Raw genomic sequence first — 19,002 nt, forward strand, 5'->3', positions numbered from 1 at the left:
TTGCTTTGATGGGGGCTTGACATCAGTGGCTACGACTTGAGCATAACCGAGCATGCAACCACAAGAGATATTTTTTCTCAGGCGGTGGTGGAGACCAAACCAGAGCTAAATGGAGAGTGAGGATTGAACTTCTTCAGGTGGTTGTAAATAGGCTGTCATGTTTGGCATAACAGTTTTATAAGGTGTTTAAACGCCAATGTTGGTTTACAACTTGTTATGCTGCCCCCAAGTGGACAAAAAAAAAATTAATGCAGCTTTAACTCTAATGCAAAGCACTATGTATTGCCTTGTGTATGAAAAGTGCTATCCAAATAAATGCGCCTTGCCTTGCCAAACTAATACCAGAGGTACTGTTACACTGCTATTACTGCCCCTAAGGCTTCCAGTTCCATATATTCTACTACAACTAAAACCACAGATTGGTGACAAATGAAAGGGGAAAACCAGCATATAGTGTGGTACTTAAGTGCTGTTCCACCACAAGCCTCCAGAACGCCTTCAGTGCTTCTTGTCACAGAAACTCTACTGGGCGGATGAGCGCCATTCTTCCAAAAAGACATCCCCTCATTTGATATTTTATAATGGTGTTGGTGGTTGTGGCTCCCACAGGTGTCTTCCCCCCTTCAGGTGTTCAGTTGCGATGGGAGATGTGCTGCTTCTTCTACCAGTATATATATATATATATATATATATATATATATACATATATATGGTATCTGTACATTATAATACATTGTGTTATTCTCATGAAAAGAAACACGGCCAAAGGATGAACCGGCGATGAAAAAATGTTTAACTTTAAAACCTAGTATGGAGGCTGTAATTGGCCACAAATGAAAGCCGCAATGACGTAATAAAAACCCTGTGGTGCTCAACAGACAGTGGAGTATAACTCCTCCTCTGTCGGGCTTCAGAATGGATTTGCTTGCAGCACCATCATGTGGCAACACTGGCTGCTGACAGATCTATCACTTGAGGGACCAAAACAGAAACACACCTGTATGTTGTAATGCAATGCAACACAGCAGCCCTGCAATAACACTTATGTTGCATAATATGTTGAAGTTTTGGTGAGACTGCAATTTGTTTCTGTATGGCATCCTTATGGGCTGCACTCTGTGATGTCGTCTTGGACCACATCATACTGATATCTAAATATTTCTAATATTTGTCCACCCCATTTATACATATAAAAGGTCAAAATATTAGATACACTGTAAATATGTCATTGAAATCAAATAGCCACAAATTACAGCCTCAGAAATGACCACAGAGTTCCACTGGACTCTGACAAAAGTGTCAATAACAAACTAGTTCCGCAAAAGTAGTAGTAGTCATTGCCATCCAGATCGGCGTGATTTATTATGCAGGGGGTTTCAATTTTTCTGGTTTTAACTTAGATTTGGATGATAAGACAAGAATTTGCTGGTGTTCCCACGCTATTTGCTGAATCCTCTATCACTTACAACATTACTTTACAGATGATGTAACGATGTAAGCTCTCCTTTATGACATTAGCTGGTACTTCCTAGCTAATATTATTTAGAAAGGTGGTGCATGATGTTTTTTTTTTTTTACATTAACAAAATAAAAACATATCAATTTCATATCAAATGTATTTATATTCATTCACAGTACATTAAACACCACCAAGCCGGCCTAAAGGGCTCAGCAGAGGAACTTTAGATACATTTAATGCGAATGAATGTAAAAGCATTTTATTATAAATTCATATAATGTGCATGTTGTGTTAATGCCAAAAAGCAGCATGTGCCACCTTTCGATAGGCTAATAATATTTTCCAGGTAGTACAAGCTTCTGTCGTAAATGTGCACTTATACTTCTACACCTTTTAAAGGTCCCATATTATGCTCATCTTCAGCTATTTATTTTTACTCTAGGATTCCGCTAGACTGGCTTTGCATGATTCACAGTTCAAAAAAAGTCCTTATTTCTCTTCTGCTGGCTCTCTCTGCAGCCCCTCAGTTCCCCCCTCTGTCTGAAACAACCCGTTTTAGACAAACTGCACAACCTCCAAAAACATGAAGAGTAGTTCCTGAGCAGAGCACTCCAATAACTCAGACAGACTGGGCGGGTGGATGAGCGTCCCTGTACTTGGGTGGGTGGTGCTGTGATTGGAGCAGATGACCTGCTTGGGGGCGTGGCTGAGTGTGGTGACTGTATAGTTGTGACATCACAACCTTACGGAAGTCCTGGCGGCTCGTTTAAAGGCAATGTTTCTGAGTACGGGCTGTGTTTCATTTCTCTGTGGACTGAGCGTTTTTGATCCTTTCACAGTATTTATACAGCACCCAGACCTGCTCTATAATCAAACAGCACATGGAGATCTCACTTCCTACAATATGGGACCTTTAAATGACAGGTGTCTGTAAAGGCCTCATCTAATCATCCAAATAAAAGACTGTAGGTTGAGGTGTAATTATGTAAAATAAAATAATTCTTAGCATCTAATGACATGGATGATACCCACACCTGACAAAATGTGAAGTCTAATGTTTTTCCTAATGATACCATGATTAGTATTATTATTATTATTATTATTGTTATTATTATTAGTAGTAGTAGTAGTAGTATTGCTGCTTATTTGGAGCTGCAGACAATGGAGCGTCTCCAGGCAAAGTTGCAAGTCTCCTGCTATCGTTGGTCCATTTTACCGTAAAACTCAAACAAAATGTTCCCTAACAATTGTGATAAAATTCCATTAGTGTTACGAGGAGTAAAAGTTGGCCAACGATTATTATCATTATTATTATTATTATTATTATTATTATTGTCCAACGCGTGTTCATCCTTTCGCCTTACTGGGACATTTTCAGGAGACAGTGACGCCCATACAGCCTGTCTTTTACACATATTACGGTTGATGTTGCCGGGGAGTGACTCACAACCGTAGAGACACTATGGAGCTGCAGTGGCAATGTAGATAGCAGGTGCCTGTACTTGCAGCTCTCATTAAGCGTTATTTAGTGTCACTCAGATTCTGACAGTGTAATGGTGAAGTGCTGTTGTCTTCCGGCCGCTAGCAGCTAGCTAATTGTTGTTTTTCGCTCCAACGAATCCGCTTGGCGAGTGAGATAGCGAACATCCCCGTTAGCTAGCTAGCTAGCTGGCTGAGGACCTGCCTGAGCTGTGCCACTGGGGTTTTCGCTGCTAGATTTCAAAAACTGTCTGGCTACTCTGTCTCAGAGGTATTATGGAGTTTCCTTTTGATATTAACCAGTTATTCTCCGAGAAGGTCTCCGTCTTGGACCAGACCCTTGTAGCAGGTCGTAAATCAGCAGGAAGGTAAGTTGGAAGCACTGATGTTCCTTTTCTCTTTGTTAGTTAGCTTGTTTCATTGTACCTGCCAACGCACGGTACCTTCTCTATATCTCCTCTATGCAGAGAATGTCGTTCAGAACTCCATTCACTAATCTGTCAATTTAAGCGGGCATGCGTATGTGCAGGTTAAAAACTGTCCAAATGTTGTTTTGATGGAAACTGTGATTTGTGTATTCATTCCTTTTTTTTGTCTTCTTCCATTGTCTGTAAAAACATAACAGGACATTTACTCAATATTTTGAATAAGTTTACCCTGGTCAGTCATCAGTTAATGACGGGGTTAATACATATTCACGCCGATGGGCCACCTGGAGTCCTGTGTGTAGTTGCACTGTGAGGAAGAGGTGGAGCATGCGGGGGAAAACCATTGTAAACACAGAAAAGACCTTCTCCTTGCTGTTTTGGCAATGGTGCCTCATTTAGACACTGCTTATCTGATCATATTCTCACCTGTTCACCTTTGTAGGCCAGATCTTCAAGCCCACATAGCCACAGTTATTGATGAACTTGGGAGAGCCTCAGCAAAGGTGAGTGTCTTCAGGTGTGGGGAGTATGTTTCTGATTTTATTTTATTTTATTTTTTTAGCTGTTGTTTGTGTAAGCATGTATGTTAAAGTCGGGGGCGGCTGTGGCTCAGGAGGTAGAGCGAGCCGGGGATCCTGGGGGTTGGCGGCTCGATGTCCATGTGACAAAGATTTGTGTCAATTTCAGGAGTTGCAGGACTGCTGCCCACATAGCAAAAGTTTTGATCAGGTGTGTTGTGTTCTCGTCCATGCCAGCTCTACAGGCTTTGGCGTCCTCACACCTGCTGGCACCTGTTATGTTTTGGTCTGTTAAAACTGAGACTCTAGATAGCATTTAAAACTGTTTCTGAGTTGCCATCTGGTCGGGGGCGAGACACAAATTGTCTTTTAGTCATTTTATTGAAAATTGTTCGCACCAGTCAACACACTCTACTTCCCCCACTTGTCATTTTGGTGTGTGGTTCCACATAAAGGAAATAACAAAGGGCGTATGTCATTCAGCGTATGCATAAAATAAACCTTTTATAATGGAAACCTAATAATTTGGCAGCAACAAGAAAATATGAAACACTGAAGGAACGAATACAGCAACGCTATCTCAAGCTACACAGGCTCTGAGAGAGAATAAGCACAGCAGCTAAAGCCCCTTTCAGGCATGTACCCCTTTACTACATTAATCTGGTGGCAACTTGACATGTCAGTCTCAGGTCTTAATAAACACCCTGGCCACTTCACGTCACTTTCAAGAGTTACATTTCTCCCAGTTAAACTTCTATTCATATGATGTCCAGTTTTTTTAAAAGACTAAACACAAAGGGGGGGCGGTTGCTCACAGACACACATTTTTTAAAGGAGCCCTTCAGTTAGATATTGTTAGTGGCATGCAGTGGTCAAAATGAGTTATTTCAATCCAAATTATAATTCAATAATATTGCCTAGTGTAGCTTTAATAAACATGTAAGTATCAGATCAGACATTGGTGTCAGCGGAATAGACTCCCATTTGCCGATGCAGACCATGTGATATGGTTGAAAGCTTCAGGGAAAAAAAGCCAGAAAGTGGAGCTTGAGTTGCTTATATGATGCTTAGCTTTGACGTAGCTATTTTGCAAAGTAAGCTATTGTATAAAAAAAAGCACTGTTTTGGTACCAAAATTGTATCAGCGCTAGTATTGAAAGATTAGTAATGACAGCCAGCCCTCTGTGGTAAAGCGATGTTTTCAACACATGTTAACGGTGTCCGTGCTTGCTCTCCACAGGCCCAACAGCTCACAGCGCCTATAACAAGTGCTTCCAAGCTGCAGTCCCAGAGGCATCAGCTCTACCTGATGAAGGACGGAGAGCGCGATGGGTACACCTCGCATCCTTCCCTCAGCTTTTATTATATTATACACACACACACACACACACACACACACACACACTGGTCACCAGCGTTCATACTGTCGTCGTCACGATGCATACACTGTAGTGTTGAGACACACGAGGCACTGTGTTTAATGCTCATGGCAGCGTGCCTCATCGCCTCAAATCACCCAAATGGAAAACTAGGCTGATGCTTGTGGCGTGAAAAAAGTTATTCAGAGCACAGAGCCTTACTCATTGCACTTCACTCCACCCAACCAAACTCTCTCCCCCTCCTTTCCCCTGCATACAGAGGACGCGGTGTGATCGTGGGATTTCTCAAGGTCGGCTACAAGAAGTTATTTCTGCTCGTGAGTCGCCGATTTTCCTTTCATTTCTGTCTTTTCAGGCCAACTATAATTCTGCATGCTTGGCTGATTTTTTTATGTCTATTTGAACCTCCTTTATCAGCTGCACGGGGTGCACTTGTTGTATTTCCTCCACAGGACCGACAGGGTGTGCACGTAGAGGCAGAGCCACTGTGTGTTTTGGATTTCTACGTGGCAGAGAACCTGCAGCGACATGGCTATGGGCTGGAGCTGTTCGACTTCATGTTGCAGGTGAAGCATTCTTCTCAGCGTAGTGGAGGGTGTTTCCAGGCTCTTCACTTCAAAAAAACATGAGTCTGTGGGCTTGATTGCTTGCCAAGACAAATCTTGTGATGAGACACACACGAAGACATGCACGGACATTTTGCCTGATAGAGTTGCAAAATTCCTAAAGTATTTTCCCCCACTGTAAACACACGTGAAAGTTTTCTTTTAATTATATCCTCAACTATAGCCTGACCAATGCTGGATTTTTGAGTCCAATACACACACACACACACACACACACACACACACACACACACACACACACACACACACACACACACCTGGCACCTGGTACTACCTTCTTTTGTAAAAAATTTAATTATAATTTTGGTCAAAATAACGAATTTTGACCATTGCACGCCACTAACAATATCTAATTGAAGGGCTTCTGTGAGCATCCGCCGCTTTTGTATTTAGTCTTTTAAAAAAAACTGGGTCAGGTCTGAATCAAACAACCAATCAGGGATAGCTGGCACGTAACTGGCCAATCACATCGACTCTGTACGAAAACAAGGGCTTCTGCAGAAGGTTCCCCCCTTCTGGATTGGAGTGTGAATCAGAACGGTTGGAAGAGAGGAACCCCTGATTACCCTGATTTGTTGTTTGACCTTTGTCAGACCTTTTCCAGTTATTTAAAAGACTAAATACAAAGGGGGTGGCTGCTTTTTTAAAAAATTAAATATTGTTGCATTAAGCACAGGTTTAATACTGCTTTGTATTAAACCTGTGTATCAATGATACTGCCATTTAAAGGCCTCAGTATGCTTCAAATGAAGTTCTTGTAACGTCCCAAAACAATAATACCAATTTAACGCCGTGATTTGCCAGCTGTGTGGAGGTGTAAGCCCGAGTGCATCCAAGCCTGCCGGAAAGTTCTGTCAGTCACCTACGTGGTTAGAAAATGAGTGAGGATGCCCAAAATAACTTCTCACGCTTTGCAACTTGATTGAGGGGGAAAGGAAAAGCTGCAATGATGGAATGACAACACCAGTAATCTGCTACCTGCAGCACGGAAGATGCCGACAAGTGTCAACTGCCTGTGTGCTGTGTATCAGTGACTGCATGTTTTTTTTCTCTTTCTCTAACTGTAGCACAAGAAATTAGAGCCAGTTCTGATGGCTTACGACAGGCCCTCGCCCAAGTTCCTGTCTTTCCTGGCAAAGCATCACTGCCTGACACAAAGTGTTCCTCAGGTACAGTCTGTTCTTACTATCAATGCCTGTTTCCCTCCTCTCTCCTTGCACACAGTTCTAAAACAGATCTGTATGACTTCCAGTTCTCTCCAAAATGACGTCTGCTTTAATCTGACAGCGTGAAATATATTTTCTTTCGTGGGACTTTCAGTGTGATTGCTCCTCTTATTGTGGCTACATTTAGACGCTGCCTCTTCCTCTTTGGTTTAGGCCACTTTTGAAGGCTTCTGTTTTCATCATATCATTTGGTGTTACACATGAAACACGTCTCTCACTGTGAGTGTATTTGCATAAGATGTTTGTCGTTTTATTTTGCTAATTTAACGGTCTGCCTCCTCGAGAGTTCAACTCTGTAAATAACTAACCTGTAAAGTGCCGTTCAAAGCGTGCGAGAATAGGAACTGGCAGTTGGAGTTGGTGTTCCTCTGATTTCGACGAGTCAAGGCAGCGACTGAATGACAACGAAGCCGTCTTCAGTGGCGGCTGTCTGATCGATACATCACAAATCGCATTTGAGAACTCGACCAGAAAACTGTGTGTGCTGTTTTGTACCGTGATCATTTAACAGCATAGTTTTGTCATCCGCACCTGTTTGCTCATTTGGAGGCTGCAAACCGGTCAGCAAGTGCCTATATTGGAATTTTAGCTTGTTGTGATGTCATTTCTTTGGAGTATCTTCAAATGCTTCATATCCCTAAATCCCTAATCTGTGCAGCCTAAGCTAAAAGATAATGTAAGTCGACATGCCATAATAATTGAGAAAGTGTTGAAATTGTGTAAAGAAAATACTAAAATCGGACATGTTTTTTCACAGACTTTTCCAAAATAAACGCTCCAAAATGGAGAAACATGATCACAAATATTAACACTCCATAAGTTAGTTTCTCAATCTCTCACTCTGACTTTCCTGTCAACCTTCTTCCCTGCTTCCTGCGGCCACTCAGGGGCGCCCACAGGACACCCACCATGTTTTTTTTCACCGCACGTAACATGATTGTAAAATGACGTCATCACGAGCGTACAGCATGACGTATCTTGTCTTTCTTTTTATTCTGTCCAGGTCAACAACTTTGTGGTGTTTGAGGGCTTCTTCCTCAACAGATCAGGTAACTTATTTCACTACTTTGATCCCATCTGCTTTTTGTCTTTGTTGTTGTGAAAAGGGGGGGTCATGTCATTGTTTTTCTTCTCTGTGGTAATATGAGCTATGAGGCGTGGGCACGTGGGCGGCTTCAAACATGGCATCCTTACCGGCTGAACCTGAAGCTTGGTTGGCATTCTTGGTATTTCAATATCAGCCCCAAAATCTTGCTTATGTTTGTTGTTGGTGGGGGGGGGGGGCGCAATGCCAGAACAACCACATACTTGTTTTGCATGCTACAGCTTTAAAGTGAACTTCTCCATCTTTTTATTTGCACATGTCTATGTGAAATTAGAGATAAGTCTGAGGGAAAAAAGGGGGAGGGGGTGGGTGGGGCACTCGACCCAAGAGTGCTGATCTGCTTTTATTCCAGTTCCAAAATCTTTTGTTTCACCAAACTCTCCCAGGCTCGCCCTCCACTCCTCTGACGGATCAGGGGATGTACGGCTTTTTGTAAGGACTTTTCTATCTCTTCTTCTTTTCTCATACACTCATACATCCCCAGCATCTTGCCCCCCCCCCCCCCCCTCCCCTTTCCTTTGTTGCATCATTAGGTCCATATTATATGTAGGAGGCTCTTGGTCTCACTTATTTTCTTTCTTATAATCTCTCAGTTCCTCTTTTCCCTCCACTTGTATTTATCTGTGTATTTATCTCTGCAGAGGTACAATATATGTCATGTATTATGTGTCATGTCATATATTGAACCTTGCCGTCCCATTTGTATGACAGTATCCACAGAGAGCCACAACCTGTAGACCCCACCTCAAACCCCCACAGACCACCTGACTGACAGGAGAATACCTGCCTGTTTCCTGACCCTCCAATGTCTCTAAATGTCCGTTCGTTTGTTAAAAGCCAATTCAGGGTGCTTTATGTGGCTCTCTTTCATCAATAAACCGCATTAATGTATTCACTGTGAACTATTTGACCACAGTTAAAAAAAACTTCCTTGCCACTGGGGGAGACTCTAGGAAGCACCAGCAACCCTGCATTCTGGGAGCGCAGTGCTCTTGTTGGGTAACAGGGCACTGTGAGCTCTGTAAGATATGATGGTGTCTGACCAGTAAGAGCTTTGTAGGTCAGGAGAAGGATTTTAAACTCTATTCTGGATTTTACAGGGAGCCAGTGCAGCGAAGCTAATACCGGAGAAATATGATCTCTTTTCCTGGTTCCTGTTGGGGAGCTGTCATGTCGTCCGTCTTTATATACAGCCTAACATAACTTGTTAGTCTTCTAGCTTGAGTTAGGGGGAGGGCGCGGTTAGCTTAACATTCAAGTTTGAGTTTTACCTCCACAGAAGGTTAGCTCTTGTGTTAGCTCCTAACTTGCTGAGAACAAGTGTCCTTTTTCACCAGAAATACAGTCTGTATCTACCAGCCTAGCCTGTGATACAGATTAAATTCAAATTCAATAGGATCGTCTAATATTAACACACGTATTTTGGACTTTTTTGATTGTTTTTACATGAATTCTAATAAACAATTTATGATGATTGGTGTAAATTTGGATTATACTCGTCATTTCTTATTATTTCATAATAACTCTCAATTGGCTTTTATTGCTCTTTATATTTTCCCTTTTTTGCCACCTTTTGGTTAATGGGGGTGTATGTTGTACCTCTATGAGTCAGATAGATCACTTGAAGCCCAAAGCTTGGGGAGATGATGGTGATGGTGGTGGAAAGCAAACATGGTCTTCAGAACAGAATGTGAATATTGGATTCTGGTCATCTCAGATTGCTCAACTGTGAACAGGAGCAGCTTTTTCCCACGGCTGATTAAAGGTCCCATATTGTAGAAAGTGAGATGTTCGTGTCTTGTTTGATTATAGAGCAGCTCTGGGTGCTGTATAAATACTGTGAAAGGATCAAAACGCTCGGTCCACGGAGAAATGAAAACACAGCCCCGTATTCAGACGCTGCGCCTTTTCAAACGAGCCGTCAGGACTTCCGGAAGGTTGTGATGTCACAACTATGCAGTCACCGCACTCAGCCGCGCTCGCGTTCACAAACCTGCTCTGAGCTGTTAGAGATCTCTGGACCAATATGTGAATTCTGTTTTAGGGTTGATCTCCCCCCTTCTTTCTCAACCTGTATTCCAGCCTTCACCACTAGATGATGATTTTACAGAAGTGGCAAGAGGAAATACTGTTGAAATGTACAGTAGCTTGTAAAGGGACAGTGCGTAGGGCTGTACCGCAGGGGAGGGGAGGGGAGGGGAGGGGAGGGGAGGGAGATGCCGTCATGTTCTGTCTTTGGCTCTGCTCTGAGTGTGTTCTCCTCCACAGCGGCCCAGTTGAGAAAGGTTCCCCTAAAAAAGCCAGACGGAGAGATCAAGCCCTACTCTTTATTGGAGAGAGAAGGTAAACCGTTGTTTCACCCGGCCATTCACATAGAGGTGCATTTAAAAACATTGTTTCCTCTGGAACAGCCTGTGATGTAATTTATTTATTTATTTTTTTGGTCAAAAGTAGTTATTCCAGTGTTTCTTGTAGTTGGATATGTTATCATATGGATACGTTTATAATGTAGCTGCTGACTGCCAGGTGTATTTACTGTTATTTCTACTATAAGAGGGTTATCCTTAATTGAAATTAAGCCTTTGGACATAAAGGGGCACAACTTTAAATACCAAGAGTAGTTTACTAGTCTTCTGTGGCTCTGAGGACTTTCCAAAGTCTGGAAAGAAAAAAAAAAAAGAACCCTTGTGATGTCATCAGGGTGAGACCCCTTTTCGTTTTTTTGTGGGCGGAGCTTAGGTAGGAAGCAGAATAATTCCTTGAACACGTTAGCTAATGCTAGCTAGCAAGTTTTGTTGGCTTGTGCGCAGCGCTCTAGTGGGGTAACAGGGTACTAAAAGCTCTTTAAGATATGATGGTGCCTGACCAGTAAGAGCTTTGTTGGTCAGGAGAAGGATTTTAAACTCCATTCTAGACTTTACAGAGAGCCAGTGCAGAGAAGCTAATACTGGAGAAATATGATGTCTTTTCCTGGTTCCTGCCAGTGCACGTGCCGCAGCATGCGCAACATCCTCTGTGTACTCTTCATGTGTACCCCAGTGCTCAAGTGGCCATATAAAACAAATCTGCATATCAATAAGTCACTTCATTTTTCCCGGTCCAGTGGTTCACCAGGAGCAGAGGGCTCTTCCCTGGCCGTTCGCTCCTCCTCACTCCCCCCAGCGGTTGGCGTCCTCCCAGTGCTCCCACTCCCTCAGCGTGGGATCCTCCCCGAGCAGGGCGCCCCTTCGAGCCGCCCCAGCTTCTGTCCCTGGGGGCAACAGGGGTCAGAGCCCACAGTCTCCTCTCATCGAGCGCTGCAGGGCAAGACGCACCAGGTCAGAAACGACACTCATCTCAGAATGTCATCGCTTTTGCAGGTTTTTGATCCTCAACTTAAGTAGATTTGAAAATATGATGGTGCTAGATGAAAAGTCAGAGGATCTCCACAGTCATTAGTGCAAGAGGTGGAGATGTTTCACTGGATAATTGAAAACTCTGACCTGGTCGCCAGATTCAGTAGGATGTATCGTCTGGGTACCGTACATGTCAAATGTGCAAATTTCATGACCATCCATTAGATAGTTTTTCAGTCTGGACCGCAGTGGTGGACTGACAGACTGACATTACTGTCCCATCGAGCCACACGGATAATTGTGGCATCATTAGTTGATTTCCCATCCTTTTTATGGATGAATAATTTACTTTGTGGTGCTCACAGCATTGAAAAAACAATGAAACAACATCTCCCTCCAGAAACGGTGTTCCTGTTGCTGTGGGTAACCCTCAGGTCTCACTGTGTACCGTTTTTATAGATACTATAGAGCGCTGCAGGAATGAGTCCTAAAACCCGGGAACGAGTTAGCATTTTTACTTCTTGTCTGGAAGTCGGTGGGTTTTTTGGTTAGATGCCTGAAATAAGGTCTGCGGTTAACACGAGCCTAAGAGATTTTTACGTTTTGTTCTATGGCGTAAAAGCTTCAAAATTCACGAGTGGGCTATCTACTGACATATTTTACGTGTCTTTAAAAAAGGCAGTTGCTAACAAGAGGCTAAATGAGACTACTTCATGCCGAAACACGGAACGTCATCTACTCACTAGTCCGCCTTTACAGCCTTGTTGTGTTTATACTCTTTATCTATCTGTCTATATATCTATATCTATCTATAGTCTCTTCAAAGTGAAACTCAGCGGTGGTGACGTTGAAGTAATGCAACCGTGCTGTAGTTCCTTTATAGCCTTTTCACTTCTGGCGATTCCATTTACGCTTCAAAAATCCTAAAAGTGGTGTTCATTAGTGAAGATCATCTCGCTGAACAAAACGTGTAAGAATCATAAATTTTGTTTTGCCACAGAGTTTATTTTCTGCAATAATCCAAAATCCCGTGGAAAACAATCCCATTGGCTCTTAGTCGAGGGAGCCGGGGGCGACGCTAACTTCCCGGTTTATACATCATCCCTGCAACAGCTCTATTTCTTTGGAAGAAAGCAGTGAGGTCTGTGAGGAGCACAGCTTTGTCGAAGCCTGCCTCAGGCTTGATTTAGATCTTGTCACTCTTTCCTGTTTCCTCTGCTGCCTCGAGTGGAGAAGTTAATGTTTGCTGCAGACCAAGGAAGAGGCCCGGAAGTCTTGACAGTTGGTTGGCTATGTTTTAACTAACTTTGTACCGTAGAGCGATCCAGCAGAATACCACACAAATTCCGATTCCACCCAGTCTAATAATCTGACACGTCCCCTTTCCTCACCCTCGCACCTGACTACACCCAGCTGTGTGGTGTGGTCAGTTTCAAGACACTTACGCCTCACGTGGATTTCCTCTTTAGATGCAGTGTAAGTGTTGGTAGAGGCTGTTATGTTTATGGAGGTGAAATGATATCTCAAATGTATGCACAGGTTCATTATCACGTGCAAATTCAAATGAAATGATCTGTCATGGATGTCACCAAGCTTCTACTTCATTCATAAATCGGTCTCTATGTATTTGTCCTTGCTGTCTGTGTCTTTCAGTCACATTTAATTGAATTCAATAAATGACACTCATGGTATTTAGGCTAATTCATGACACATGATGTATAATTCCTGCTCATATTACGTCATCATCACATTTCATTTTGCACATGTAGTTTGTAAATAATAAATATATATACGCAAAGTCACAGAACAAAAGAAATACAGGTAAAGGGATTGCACTGTATTGCACATAAACACCATGTGTTGTTCAAGTGTTACTCTCTACAGTGTGTAACAAATTGAAGAATGAGGGAAAAGGAACTTAAAATACCTGATTATTATTTTTGCCCTCTTAGGTTTTGAACTGTTTTGGTGTTATGGTCCAAGGGCTGGATCAGAGTCTGATCTGAGCCCAAGCGCACACACCATAGACACTATATAAAAGATGGCCGACGCATCTCCACTCCCTCCCACTGTACAAAAATGAAGCCAAAATTGTCCCCGGACACGGCCGCTGCCATCTTGTGCTGGTGACGTCATTTTAGATGTTTTGGCTTCACTTTTGGGGAGCCGTCATGTCGTCCATCTTTACATACAGTCTATGGTCTACACACAAACAAACACGTATTAAACCCCCCATTTAAGGCCCATTCAGTGATGGTATCGGTCCGACAGGCCCCAACAGTGCGCCTTAGTTCGAGATATACTTGCCGCATGTTTTTTGTCTTTTACTTTACTATATGTAGTATTTTTTTTTTTTTTTTTAACACCAGTTACAAATGAGGTCGTCTCATAGAAGCCTGTGCGATCCCTTCCAGCGTGAAGCAGGCGTGAACCCGGGCTTGCCGGGCTTGCTGGGTTTGGCAGAGGGACGCTCCATTCCTCTCATTAGTCACTTATTGTGTCCAGCACAGAGAGGCAGCTCTCTTCTACTTATTTGTTCTGCTCGACCACAGCTTTTTTCTAAACACTGTCTCTTTCTCTCGCTCCCCCCCCCTCCTGCCCCCTTTCTTTTTGGTTGTTGTTCACTCATTTGTCCCCATTTATCTTTTTTTTTTTTTTTTACCCCTTTGGTTAATTCTGCATCTCGTCTTTTCACCGTCACCTTCAATAGTTCCCTTAATAGATCTCAGCTGGGCTTCCATTGACCCAGCCTCTGACTGGCACCGCCGCCTCTTCCCTTTTCAAAAGGGGTGGCTGTGGTGTCTTAGCTCGATAGATAGCCTGTGTCTGTCCCACGGAGAATTAGAATGATTATTTGACTCAAAACGGAGGAGAGAGAAAGACGGGCTCCCCTTAGGCCTTTTTAAAACCCTAGTCCTCATCTACCCAGCAGAGGGCAACCCGATGTCTCTGTCTTGTCTGCTTGCCTTTTTGTAGAACCCATTAAACTATCTGCCACAAACTGCACACGTGAGATTGCCTTTTGTCATACGACTGTCACACATATGAATACGTAATTAACCAGACATACTGGTTGGTATGCGATAACGCTGCACCTTCTATTCCAAAGTCTAATTTCCATTCTGTGGCTTTTTTATTTTCTGTGTTATTGATGCACCGTGTTTGCATTTATGTCCTCATTTCTGTTTTATTTTTACTCAGTTTTGTAATTATGTCCCTTTTTTTTTTCTTGTCTTTTTTTCCTGTCCTTTTGCCTTGCACTTCCATCCCCTCTTGTACCCCTGTCCTCTTCTCTTTTTTTTTTTCTTTTTTTTTTTTACCCTGCTCTGTACATTTTGGGTTTTCTTCTCATCCTTCCTGCTGGCTGTTACCATTTCTCTGGTAGCCAACAGGGTCTAGTTGCCAGATGCAGTTTGTACAGTCGGCACATGGACAGCAGAGCTGTTGGACTGCTGGACAGACACTTGCCAGGTAAGGTAGCCTGACAAAACCCCCGTAGACTCTTATCCATAGACTGTATATAAGGATGGACGACGCGTCTCCACTTCCTCCCACAGTACAAAAATGAAGCCAAACTCTCCCGGATACGGCCGCGGCCATCTTGCACTGGTGACGTCATGGAGTGCTGCAGGAATGAGTCCTAAAACCCGGAAACGAGTCAGCATTATTATGACCTATACTGCAGCCAGCCCCCAGGGGGGCGATCGGGACGTTTTGGCTTCACTGTCAGGATGCTATCCCGTCGTCCATCTTTATATACAGTCTATGACTCTTACATGGAAGTTACACTGGCCATATCAGAGAGGATGCTTGCTTACTGTGTTATACTGCTCATCGTGTTTTCATATTATGGTCAAAACACCTTATTTTAAATTTGATCATGCATTTGTTATTGTGGTCACTATGTAACTCAGCCATCTGCCTGGATTCCTTTTAAAGGAGTAGTTCACTCTATAATGAAAGTGCAGCGTCAGCTGAAACCTCAGTGATGGTGTTATGGGAATAAAGCCGTTTATTTCTTCCCGTCCCTTCCGGAGGTTTCACCCCCACCCAACCCTGAGGGGTTATTTTATAAGGACTCTTATAGAGCTTCTCCCCCAAAGAACCAGGGTAGCTCCGAGTCGTAGAAGTAACACTTTTAAATGTTAAGTGTTTTGGACCCGCCGCACCAGTATTTATCTGGCTCTTTATTATAAACGCGCCAATTTAAAACCGATATCCTCAATTAATGGTGATCAAATAATCATAAATGATGACCTAGTGCTGAAGATTAAACTTCAGCAAGTAAAAATCCATTTAATTTCTGGGGACCAGATGCTGTCAAGACACAGCATGCCAGCTGATGTTACCTGTCTGCGGCCTTTTAGATTTCACGAAGCTCTCGCCAACGACTAAAAGCCGGTCCCAGATTCACTCTCTCTCTTGTCTCTTCTTAGCTTCCTCCGTCAACGCCCTCTTTTGCCCGCTGAGAATACCGAGCTAGACCCCCTGTGTGTGTGTGTGTGTGTGTGTGTGTGTGTGTGTGTGTGTGTGTGTGTGTGTGTGTGTGTGTGTGTGTGTGTGTGTGTGTGTGTGTGTGTGTGTGTGTGTGTGTGTGTGTGTGTGTGTGTGTGTGTGTGTGTGTGTGTGTGCGCCGTGAAGCGTTTCCACACTTCTCGTGGGGGATCGTACCCGTTCAGCTTCAAGTTAAATAGTGCAGGAAGTTCTGTTATGAGTCAGCGTACCGTCAAAAATGATGTTGATGCTGTCATTTTAAGGTAAAATACGTTGCTTTAAGCGAGTCATCAAGCTGTTTGAAGTGCAAATCACAAGACGCATTCATTGTAGGGTGAACTATGTACTTGAAGAGCTTCTTGAGCAGAATACTTCAGAGAGAACATTTTACCAAGGTGAACAATTTTTTGTTTTGGGGTTGTTTTTTTTCACGTGAAAGTTCACATGTAAACATCTTTCTGTCTTCTATCCTAAAGAACATAGAGCCATTAAAACCTCCTGAGGCAGCTCTGCTCTCCGTCCTAATATGTTAGTTACCTTGTGCCTCCCCAGGTCTGAGACCAGTGGGGGATCAATCACACGCACTGGGACACACAGACACACACAAGTTGGCCAGTGCTCACACACCACAACCAAGGTATTTACACCACTGCCCTGAACACCGGGACATTCAACTGTTCGTTGTCGGAGAGGGTTAACAAGCATGAAAGAAGCAAACGGAGGAGAAGGTTCAGTGCCCCCCCCCCCGTGCAGACATTCAGGGATAAGATGCGTCATAATCTGTGCAGATGCGTGTAAACGTCGCTGTGGGGGGAAAAAAAAGTACACGTCATATACATTTTTTGGTTGTTCTCATCACGCTGATGTTTGCTCAAGTGTTCATTTTTTTGGATCAGTTTGGTTTTAATAGTTAGTTGATGCTATAAAAATGGGGTGAGACGTCATGATTGACAGCAATCTAGTATGCCCCCCCCCCCCCCCCCAAACAAAAAAGAATAGCATGTCAGGATGCCTCCTCTCTGAGTTTGACAGTATGTTGCCCCTCGCACACTCCAGCCTCTTTCCACCTACTTGGAAAGGAAAAAAAGACTGCCCAGTGACCACGAATGGTTCATTCAGAAAACCCTGATAAAATCATGGCAAGGGTTTGACCGCCACCTTGTCTTACCAACACTGATCACCCCCCAAAGACTCGAGCATTGTGTAAGCTGGTCCCCAGCTTGTTGAATGAGTAGACGTGCCTGCAAGTATCGCTTGCAGTTGCTGTCAATCAAACACAGGCCCCTCCAGATGGGAGGAAAGGGCGAGCATTTCTGATATTTCCCCAAAGAATGTATTTTCAGTTTGACTTTCAATCATATTTATATGGTATAAATCATTTTCAGATGGTCATATGGGTCCTTTTGGAAGGCTCTGACAATTTACCTGTTTAGTCGTTTGGGTAGGAGGACTTGTTTGGTCCAAATGTTGACTTGCAGCGTGTCTGCACAGAACGCCATTTTTTTACCTACATTTTTAGCCAACATGTTTGCCCCCTACCTTTCCATCCTTTCTCTTCCTCCCACTGACCCTGCTGTCATGCCCTTACACCCAGGTCCCAGCCCACACTTCCGCCTCCGTCTGCGTCCAAGAAGGATGGCCTCTGCAGCCAGACCTCCTTAGACAGCAGGGAGACACAACCGGATACAGATGCTGAAGAGGCGATCGGGGTGTCGGATGGTCCACAGCGTCCAGCAGGAGGCATGTTGGTCCACCGGAGACATCCGTCGGAGAAGGACAGCGACAGAAGCGGACGAGGCTGGTCGTGGACTGTAGGAGAGAACTGCTGCACCTCCCAGTGGGTGAAGCAGAAGCAGGAATACAGGAGCACCCGGCCCTGGTGATCAGGGGCTAGAATTCTAGAACGGTTCAGTGCTTTCGGACAAAGAAGTGCTGAAGCAGAAATTCAATGTGACATTCAGGACCTTCAGTAGCATCGATGCTTGGCGCTGATGGCTCCAACTTTCAAACTCAGTAAACTACCACCAGTTCATCTTCAACTGGTTAACCAAACTGGTGCCAAATGTGGAACTGTTCCCACTACAAGAGCCGTGGGCCAACATCCAAAAACCCATTTGAAAACATTGGTCTAAAAAGTTGTATTAAAGCAGCAGTGAAGTGGAAAGTGATAACTAAAGGAGCGTTAGCTGGAGTTTTAGTTGCTGCTTAACCTGAAGGTTTCAGTATGCTTCAAACACACCTAGCTTAACAACCAGTCAAAGTCACAAGCCCTTTCCGCAGTATTGTATGTGGAACTGTTTCCACTACAAGAGCCGTGGGCCAACATCCAAAAACCCATTTGAAAACATTGGTCTAAAAAGTTGTATTAAAGCAGCAGTGAAGTGGAAAGTGATAACTAAAGGAGCGTTAGCTGGAGTTTTAGTTGCTGCTTAACCTGAAGGTTTCAGTATGCTTCAAACACACCTAGCTTAACAACCAGTCAAAGTCACAAGCCCTTTCCGCAGTATTGCCCTCCCCCCCCCCCTTTCTTTATACAACTCCTTCCCCCCCTTTCGATGACTGTGTTGGAGGAGAGACCGAAAGTGTGCACCCTTATGCCCATTCGTGTGACTCATGGTGTTGAGACCTGCGGAGGACACACAAAAGACATATTTGTTGGAGAGAGAGAGCGAGAGAGAGGTCCGGGATTCGTTACTCATACTGAGACCTTTTAAACCAGAGTGGGAGTGCTTGCTCCGTTTACAAGTGAAACTGAGCTTGAGTCATCGCCCCTTGGTGTTAGCGTTCGACAGTGACATAACCCCAGTGGGGAAAAAAAAAAGCAGTGCCAATGAAAGCTGTTGACTGTGTGGAGAATTTTCCATTCACTCCCAGCGTATTGGGGCCGAGGCACAGGTTTCTGAGGCAGATCGAGAGATCCGAAACCTTAGCACGCAAAACTAAATCTCCATAG

General features: G+C 43.7%; 1 protein-coding gene across 1 annotated transcript; it reads left to right on the forward strand.

The window, feature by feature from the left end:
* The first annotated feature begins 3,214 nt into the window (after nt 1-3,214).
* atat1 (alpha tubulin acetyltransferase 1) lies at nt 3,215-14,299 on the forward strand. Its single transcript, XM_070921564.1, has 10 exons — nt 3,215-3,306; nt 3,809-3,869; nt 5,125-5,216; nt 5,523-5,580; nt 5,716-5,829; nt 6,957-7,058; nt 8,119-8,164; nt 10,489-10,563; nt 11,324-11,537; nt 14,266-14,299. The coding sequence occupies exons 1-10, from the start codon at nt 3,215-3,217 to the stop codon at nt 14,297-14,299; spliced, it is 888 nt and encodes a 295-aa protein (XP_070777665.1).
* The last annotated feature ends 4,703 nt before the right edge of the window (nt 14,300-19,002 follow it).

The sequence above is a fragment of the Enoplosus armatus genome, chromosome 16 (assembly GCF_043641665.1).
Source record: "Enoplosus armatus isolate fEnoArm2 chromosome 16, fEnoArm2.hap1, whole genome shotgun sequence".
NCBI classification, from domain to species: Eukaryota; Metazoa; Chordata; class Actinopteri; order Centrarchiformes; family Enoplosidae; genus Enoplosus; species Enoplosus armatus.

Excerpts from the sequence above, each read along its gene's own strand:
- atat1 (XM_070921564.1), top strand. The coding sequence starts at position 3,215 with ATGGAGTTTCCTTTTGATATTAACCAGTTATTCTCCGAGAAGGTCTCC. Across the intron at positions 3,870-5,124 it reads TTGGGAGAGCCTCAGCAAAG|GCCCAACAGCTCACAGCGCC; the intron begins GTGAGTGTCTTC and ends TGCTCTCCACAG. Across the intron at positions 5,217-5,522 it reads AAGGACGGAGAGCGCGATGG|AGGACGCGGTGTGATCGTGG; the intron begins GTACACCTCGCA and ends CCCTGCATACAG.